The following is an 8,889-nucleotide window of genomic DNA, read 5'->3' as shown; positions in this document are numbered from 1 at the left end:
TTAGGCCGGAAAGCGCAGTGGCGCTCTGGGCTGCTTCCAAGATGGCCGCTGTGCTGCAGCAGGTCCTGGAGCGGGCCGAGCTCTCCAAGCTGCCCAAGCCAGTGCAGGGGAAGCTGGAGCGCTTCTTGGCTGATCAGCAGAGCGAGATCGACGGGCTCCGAGCCAGGCATGAGCGCTTCAAGGTGGACAGTGGTGAGTCCGGGGAGGGGGAAGCTGGGAGAACGGGAATGGAAGTGAGGGAGCAGCGGGAACGGGGCAGGCCCCGGGCTGCTCCGTGCAGAGAGGGCTGCGTTGCCCAGGGGCTGAGCGGTATCCGCTCGTCCCGGTGCTCGGGCAGAGGCAGCGGGCCGGCAGCTCGGCTGCGGACGGGTGGTCTGGGGTCGGGCCGAGTGCCCCCTCCTCCGACGCGCTTTTAGCGAGTAGCAATGTCGTGGTCCCCTCTGATGATGAGAGGAGTGCGGGAGGTAGGGCTGGGCCTGACGGGTCGTTGTTGTCTTCGAAACGCTTTTAGGGAGTGACCTGGGGCCTGTGAGGTGGATGTTTGCGTCTTCTGCCTGGGAAGGGGCCCTTCACTTGAGACCTGTTAGGGTTTTTTCTCTCACTTTTGCTTGGCAAAAGGAGTCTGAGGATTTTTTTTTTTCCTTTTGGAAAAGACTATTCAGGATTAAAACTGCATTCAAAATGGGCTTAAAGAACAGCTTTTCATCAGATTTTTAACAAGTATTGATATGTTTCAGTCTGCTTTGATCCTTGTTGTGGAAGAGAAATAATGATTTGTTTACCCTGCTCTCAAGTAGCTTTAGGTTTATACTTTTTCTGTTAAATTCCATGTTGAAGACCATAACCTTTCTGTAAAATGCTCCTGATAGAATCAACATTTTTTATATTGATTTGAAGGTGACTTGATCACAGAAAAATAATACCAGTAGAGAACTGGAGTAGAAATGAGAGAAGAGTATAGATGAGTGTAGGCACTGGGCAGGGTTGTGAATATGAGTTAATTTGTCAGGTAGGTGACATACTTCTGATGTAAACTTTACTTTCACCTCTCCTGTCTCTTTCACAATAAAAATCTTGCTAAAGGAAATTAGTAAAGTGTAGTGTAAATTAAGGTAACCCACAGATTTTAGCAGGTTAGTCTCCTTTGGATCCGTTCTTCTCATATGTGGCTGGAGGGGCAGCATTACTTGAAATTGTAAGATACAATAGGAAGCATAAGATAAATAAAAATCCCTCAGTACTTCCTTAGAAGCCCACTATGCCTGAGAGTGAGATTAGTTTTGCTTTTACTAAGTATTTTACAGTTTAGCTTTATGACACAGTTACCTTTTCAGATAACCAAAATTTAGATCTAATTATTTTTTTAGTGCTATACAATATGCAGCATAGAGCACAAGAGTTCATTTTAAGAAGTGCTCATTAAAAATTTTCTAAATCAAATCTCTTGATACCTAGGGTTGTGTGGATTTTACTGTATGTGTATAGAAATACACTACAGTTAAAAGAATTTGATGAGACCACACTGCGTAATTGTGCTGATACAACATTCTGTAGCTACATCCAAAATGTTAAAGAACTATTCAAATTAATTAGGCTCTTATTTTATGGATCATTTCTGGAAACATATCACTTTCCATGCTAACAAAGTATTTTAAACAATAATAATTCAATGTGGAAATGCATCTTTTTGCCTTCAAAAATACTTTTTTCTTCAAATTCTACTGTAGCCTTATATTTTTAGATATTTTCTTTATAAATACCGTTCTTTATTAAAGATGTCCATTAATAAGGATCCTTGATAAAGGTGAGAAAGAAGAAGAAATGTTTACTGAGTGAAATTGAGATAACATTGTTATTTTGCAGAACAACAGTACTTTGAAGTAGAAAAGCGTCTGGCTCAAAGTCAGGAGAGACTTGTAAATGAGACACAAGAATGTCAAACTCTCCGCGAGGAGCTTAAAAAACTTCGTAAGTATAACTGCGCATTCTTAAGATTGGACAGGTTATTCATTCTTTAGTCCAATGTTATGCTGAAATGCTTTAGGTTTTAAATAGGAGTTGAAAATCCCTCCATCAACCACATTTGTTATTTCTGCAAGTAGAGGGATGTTTGCTTTTGTGTTCACATCGGCTTTTTTTTTTTAATGGAAATTTTGTTCTAATGGAAAAAAAACCCCTTGCTTACTGATTTTTGTAGTAATGGTAGTACAGTGCATTATGTATTGATCTTCACAATAAATGCCTCTGCTCTAAGGGTTGCGTTAGTTTGCCACAATACTAGCTAGTCCATCCATAGTGAAGTCTTGAATTCTTCTCTTTCTCTCTCTCTCTTTCTTTTTTTATGTTGTTAAGGGAAATTTTGGCTTAATTGCATTTGGAGAGTGAATTCTGTCATTATGTTACAATTGAGATCCCTCACTACTATTTGTTCTTATCCAACAGATGAACAGTTGAAGTCACTGAATGAGAAAAATAAAGAACTTGAAGCTGCTCAGGATCGTAATGCAGCCATTCAGGTACTGGAAGAACTTGACAATAAGTTGAAAGACTTTGGTTCACCTGTCTCATTGCAGCAAAGAATGCAATCAATTTCCAAACTGGTCTGTATCAATATCAGTACAAATATGTACTGATGTACATGTTTATGTGTCCGTATGACCATGTGTACAGGAAAATTGTGTGGGTTTTCTAAGTAAATGCTGGTGTTTTAGCAAACTGAATTACAAGTGAACATATGTCAGAGCAGATGCTTTTATTTCAGTTTGGATAGATTGTTTCATTGTAGCTGAAACCTGTTGTGAAGTGACTTTAAGCCAAACCTCAAAAATCAAAGGTGTCAAGAAGAGTTCTGTTTTTCCCCCCATCCTTTCCCACACTCTGGCACAGTTTACCTTGCATTATGCTCAAAAGTCATGGGGTTGCAGGATGAGTCACTTCACCTGACTGATACAGCAGAACGCTAATTTTGGAGCAGGAAGCAAAAACATTATTATTAGATTGATTTGTCCACAATGAGAAGACAGATCTGAAGTGGTTTGTATTGACACCTTAGAAGGCAGAGGCAGTACTATAGCCTATAAATGATCCAAGACTATGACTTTTATTTCATTTTGATACTGATTTTTTGCATGTGTTCATTCCTTGGTTACTCTGTTGTCTCTTTTATTTAACCAAATAAAGCTGTTTCAGTGAAGTTGTAACTGTCAAAGCTGTCTTTCAAAGAATATTAAAATTAGATGCAGTTTTGAACCACTCCCATTGTTTTGGATTTCTGTTAGGCCTTTAGTTTGTTTCATCTGCTTTAAGTTCAACAATTTTCATTCTAATCTTCATTCAAGTACAGCTAGAACCAGAGGGAGCCTTGTGGCAGTCTGGACCTCTCTATGCCAATTGAAAAGCAAAGACATGAAAACTACCTGTTCAGTATGCTGATCTTGAAAGCTGTGTGATACTTCTCTCATTTTTGCTGTCTAATCTTACGTGATAGTGGTATTTTGCATTTAAGCACAAAGGGCCAGCTGGACATTAGTATCAGAGGGATTTATGAGGAAAAAAAAAATTGAAATGTGTTGGCTATTAGGCCCTAGAAGAAAGATGTACATTAACCTGCAGTTGTTTGAATTATATACCCCAACATGATAGAAAAAATGGAAGCAGCCATGCTTTCATATTATGTAGTTCAGACTGATTCAGCTGCCTACTATAAAAGCCTCTACTCCCAGTTTTCAGTTGGCTGGGGTACCTTACTGTGGTTTAGCATGCTTTTCTGTGGTGGTAAGCATAGTGACTGTAAACTGTTATAGAAAGCTGACCACATTTCTTTATTGCTCTTCTGCAATTTTTTTCAGAGCCATTTAAGTAGAGAAAAAGAAGAACTGGAAGCTGAAAAGAGAGATTTGGTTCGAACAAGTGAAAGACGATCTCAGGAAGTTGAACATTTAAACGGTATAGCCAAGAACATATTAACAAAATACTTCACATGATTTAGCTAAATAAGAGACTTGATTGAACAATTGAACTGTTATGGAGTATGCAGTTTGTATAGGCAGCACCAAATAATGGATTAGCAGGTAGCAGTGTTTAGAGAAAAGGAAACAGGGCAGGAAATTACATGCTAATTGCAGAAAAACACAGCAGTTTGATGCTTGGTTTTGTAGATATAAAAACATATATTATACAGTGTCTTATTGCACAATATACAGTTATTTCTTGTATTGTATCTTAACCTGTTCCCATTCTTTACAATTTAGTTAGGCTGAGTAATTAAAACTGTTATACAATTAGCTTTTTTTAACACTGATTTCCCTCCTTCCTCCTCCAGAGGATGTTAAGCGCTTAAATGAAAAGCTCACAGAAGCAAACACAGAAAAGGTGAAACTTCAGTTAAAGTTGGATGAACTTCAAACATCAGATGTTTCCATGAAGGTGAGTAGTACTTTATATGCGTAGTATCTGTTAATGTTGTAATAAGTAGTTGTTTACATGTGATGTAACCATCATTGTGTCATTATTGACTTTGAAAGTAGGTCGAGTGTATTCCTGTTATTTATAACAAAGTATTTTACTATAAAATTGGTTGCTATGAGTGGAAGTGAGACATATATTTATAGAAGGCAAGGGGGCATCAGGTTGGGCAAGCATGTCCAGGCCTCATTGGTGGCAATGGTGGCTGCTCCCACTCACTAGGAAGAAGGACTCCAGGTCCATGAAGGCAGGTAGAAAGGAGAAAAATAATTATTTGTGAATCTGCACCATTTCTCTGTGGGCAGGATAAACTCCGTAAAGAGCTGAAAGAGAGGAGGAAAGGAGAAAGGAGGAAAACTTTGCTATCTTAATTTATTTCCTTTAACTAGATATTAGTCTTGTTAATGATCCCAGCTAATGTAAACTTTGAGGAAACTAACTCAAGTTTCAAGAAGTTCTTGTAGTTTGAGACTGGTAAGTTAGTATTACCAATGTAATAAGGAACACTGCCTGTCATTTGGTGCTATTTACCAAATTACAGTATGTTTTTGCTACTCCTACTCTGATCATAGTACTTTGATTAGCTGCTTTATTTTCTGTGGAACCAGTACAATTACGCTATGCAATTTTCATTTTAGTACCGTGAGAAAAGGTTGGAGCAAGAAAAAGAACTACTACAGAATCAAAACATGTGGCTGAACACTGAGTTGAAAGCCAAAACAGATGAACTTCTCCATACTGCCAGGGAGAAAGGCAATGAAATCTTGGAGCTTAAATGTAATCTGGAGAACAAGAAGGAGGAGGTAGTGTGATTACTGAGTGCTTTTGCCATTTCTTATAAATTATACCTCCTGATTAACTGTATTAAACAAAATCAAGTACTTTAATAACTGTATTTGAGTAAAAACAAACAAAGTACATTTTGCAATTAATAAGGAGGTGTTCTTTCTTTTAACTTGTGATTTTTAAGGAATACTTATAGTTACCATTATCTAGAATAGAAAAGTCAAAGATTTTAATTGTAAGCTAGAAATTTTGGAGTTGCTGATAACAAAGCTATATAATGGTATAATACTATTAAAATGTATGGGAATATAGTTCTTAATAAGGCGAAGGGGCAGAAGGATCTGACTTAACATTCTTTGCAGAGCGGGGTGATGTTGTTTTTGTTTTCCTGCAACAAAATACATGGCAGAATCAATGGCTGTATTTTGAAAATACTCGGCTTCAGTGAGCTTCTGTTTGGGTACCGGAGCAGTTTCTTTAACTAAACTGTCACAATTGGTCAGGTTTTCTGTGGGACTTAGCTCCACTGAGGCTTGTGGGTTTATTTGGTTATGCGTAACTGGAACAGTTTGGGGACTCTCACTTTTTCATTTAGCTGAATGCATGGGAGCAAAGACTGTTAGAAAATGTAACTATTTCTGCTCTTCCTGGAACTTTTAGGGTTTTTTAAAGTAAAAAACAACGAGATGGGTATTTTCCAAGATAAACTGGATTGGAAAGAGAAATTTATACATGGCGTTCTCATTTATTCTTTGAACAGGTTTCCAGAATGGAGGAACAGGTAAACAGCTTAAAACAGTCAAATGAAAATCTTCAGAAGCATGTGGAAGACCTTTTGAATAAATTGAAGGAGGTAAGACAACTTGAAGTATATGTGAAACAGCATTACAGTTGCTTTTACAAATTAAAAAAACAAAATGTGTGAAATACAAATAGTGGAATGCTCCCTTACCCTGTTTCTTCTTTAATTTACTAGGCAAAAGAACAGCAAGCTAGTATGGAGGAAAGATTCCACAATGAACTGAATGCCCACATAAAATTATCCAATTTGTATAAGGTGAGTTTATTGATTCTGTTATAAGCGTATATTAGTATTACTTGGGGCTGAATCTTAGCATTAAATGTAATGCAGGCCAGTTCTGTTTTTTTCTCCACAAAGCGTGGATGTGGGGAAGACTAACGTCCATTGCAAAACATTGAAACATCCAAAACATTGTTTTCTTTGCTGCTGTCTTAGGCAGCATTTGAAATCTTACCTTGCTTCGATCATTTTGTGGATTAAGCAAAACTGGAGAGAAAATAGTAATTTTATGCTCACTGTTTTGAGGCTTCATGTTGCATGAATGTGGTTATGTCTTATGATGATGTATTGGGAGGTAAAGGTTTGTATGTAAAATATGACTATGCAAGAGATTTTTCTGAGTTTGGTTAGGAGAAGTTCATTTCAAATAACACTGCAAGTGTTAGTGATCTGATTAAGACAGCTGAATGTCATGTATTGTGTCAAATAAGCACCAAAACCAAGTAGTTTTTGTTTGTTTTGTTGGCTCAGAGAGCGAAAAATATCCTGTAGCGTATTGACTAAGGCAAAGTCAGCTAAAGAGGACAACTCATTGCTCTTTAGTTTATGCATGTTAGATTCACAGGTTAATGAGTTCTGTTTCCTGAGTTTTCTTGCATAGATACCCACATAAACGTTCCACCCTGCTTAATGCTGAGTTCTACATTAATACTTTGTCTGATTAGATGTAAACTGATGTCCCTTTGAACAGCAAGTCAATACCTAACTTTTCTGGAGCATAATGCACTACCATTTACCTTTTTATTTGGTTTTGTTTTGGTTGGGGTTTGTTTTTGTTTTTTTTTTTTACTCCTATTCATTCATGCTTTTACTATAGAATCATTGATTTGAAGGGGTTTAAAGGTTTGTCTTCTGCTTAACATAGGATTTGCTATGTATTTGTAACTGCTGACATATTTATCTGACCTGATATTAAAAGCATCGAGATTGAGTGCCCTCCTGTGGGAGCCTATTTTGAGACTTTGCTGATTAGCAAAAGTTGAATCAATTTTATTTCAGTTATCTCTAATGGACTTGCAGAATTGCTGAAATATTGTACAGTCTTGCACTTGAGATCTCTAACTGGAAGCAAAGAAACATAAGCTGTTTATATAAGGTTCCCTAAAAATACCAAATTTTTCAGAATGATCAAAATTTTGAGTACTCAAAATTTCTCCAAATTTTCTTTAGTGAAGAGAAGGAACAAAGCCAGCACCAGCTATAAAGCAGCTAAAGGGCACACATTTTATTTCGGTTTGTCATATCAAATCAATGTCTGACACTTCTTACTCTCAGATGGGCAGTTTGCATCAAAGTGAAACTTAATCCAAGTGTAAAGAGAATTGTCCAGTTTAGGTGAATCTTTTAGCATTTTACTCAAAAACTGCATGTTCATAATTTTTGGTCAGTTTGAGGTTTCTTTATAAAAATATAGTTCCTATTACTGTGTAGTAAAAGGTTAAAAAAAATGCTTTTATTTAGAGTGCTGCTGATGACTCAGAGGCAAAGAGCAATGAACTGACAGGAGCAGTAGAAGAGCTGCACAAGCTCCTGAAGGAAGCAGGTGAAGGTAAGCTGTGAGTGAGAAATCGCAGATGGAACAGAACAGTTATGCTCCTTTGTAACTACCTTGATGCATTGAAAAATAGGTATTGAGCGTTTATGAAAGGAACTTCATTAGGCTTTTGGGATTGTGGAAACGTCAATCACTTTGTAACAAAAATTTTATGTGACTAGTTGAATTTACCTGGGGGGGTGGGGAGGAACTATCTTCAAATATACCTGGAATTTTACTTTGGATTTGGATGAGAAAATCCAATTTTGCAAGATATGTCTTCATTTTAGTTTCTCGTTTTAGATTCCTTTTCACTGATAAAAGGACAGTTGATATTTTAGCCCTCTTCTAAGCAAAAGTGATAGGCAGCAGGTTATGCTTCTGTCATGCTACTGAGTTTTCTTATCAGCATGAGTTTCTGCAGATCATATAAAGTTAAAGTAAAATTTAAGGTACATATGCAAATTTTGGTCTTTTTAAAAAAAGAAAAAAGTTAAAACAACCACAACACAATAAACTGCTTGTCTGATTTAATTTTAGCTAATAAAGCAACCCAGGAGCATTTGACTGAGGTGGAAGAGTCAAAAGCTGTAATGGAAAAAGAACTGAGAGAGAAGATCAGTAAACTGGAAAAGGAGCTGGAGAATGCTAATGATTTACTGTCCGCTACAAAGCGTAAAGGTAGGGGTCACATTGGGAACTAAAATGCATAAAGCCTCAGGCTTTCTATTGTAAGTAGTCTTGCATGAAAATACTATGCTGAATTTATATAGGAAGCGAGTGCATTAATCTTAATTCATCTTTGGTCATTTCTAATCATGAATTTGAGAAGCTTTTTCATATGCGCATATATATATACACACACACACAGAGACATAAAGTATATAAAATATGTCTATAAAGGATATTTTTTTCCCCACCAGAAAATGTGTTTCTATCAAAATGGTTTTTGAAGTTCTTTTGTTAATCTGACTTACCTTTTCAAAGAAAAGGGAGAGGAACAGTTCCTTAAGGCTGAATCCTC

The 8,889-nt window shown here is 37.1% G+C and overlaps 1 protein-coding gene across 4 annotated transcripts in view; it reads left to right on the top strand.

Moving 5' to 3' along the window:
• Position 1: 1 nt before the first annotated feature.
• TPR (translocated promoter region, nuclear basket protein) overlaps positions 2-8,889 on the top strand; it is a 42,147-nt gene continuing 33,259 nt past the window's right edge. For all 4 annotated transcript variants that reach the window (XM_072867166.1, XM_072867165.1, XM_072867164.1 and 1 more), the window contains exons 1-10: positions 2-192; positions 1,864-1,968; positions 2,443-2,516; positions 3,849-3,945; positions 4,322-4,425; positions 5,103-5,267; positions 6,011-6,103; positions 6,227-6,307; positions 7,793-7,880; positions 8,406-8,546. In XM_072867166.1, the coding sequence (XP_072723267.1) occupies positions 42-192; positions 1,864-1,968; positions 2,443-2,516; positions 3,849-3,945; positions 4,322-4,425; positions 5,103-5,267; positions 6,011-6,103; positions 6,227-6,307; positions 7,793-7,880; positions 8,406-8,546 (1,099 nt within the window). In that variant the 5' untranslated portion in view covers positions 2-41. The remainder of the gene's footprint in view (positions 193-1,863; positions 1,969-2,442; positions 2,517-3,848; positions 3,946-4,321; positions 4,426-5,102; positions 5,268-6,010; positions 6,104-6,226; positions 6,308-7,792; positions 7,881-8,405; positions 8,547-8,889) is intronic.

Source organism: Ciconia boyciana, chromosome 7 (assembly GCF_034638445.1).
Source record: "Ciconia boyciana chromosome 7, ASM3463844v1, whole genome shotgun sequence".
Classification (NCBI taxonomy): Eukaryota; Metazoa; Chordata; class Aves; order Ciconiiformes; family Ciconiidae; genus Ciconia; species Ciconia boyciana.
Note: the sequence above shows the minus strand (reverse complement) of the source record. Positions and strands in the feature narration are given on the sequence as shown.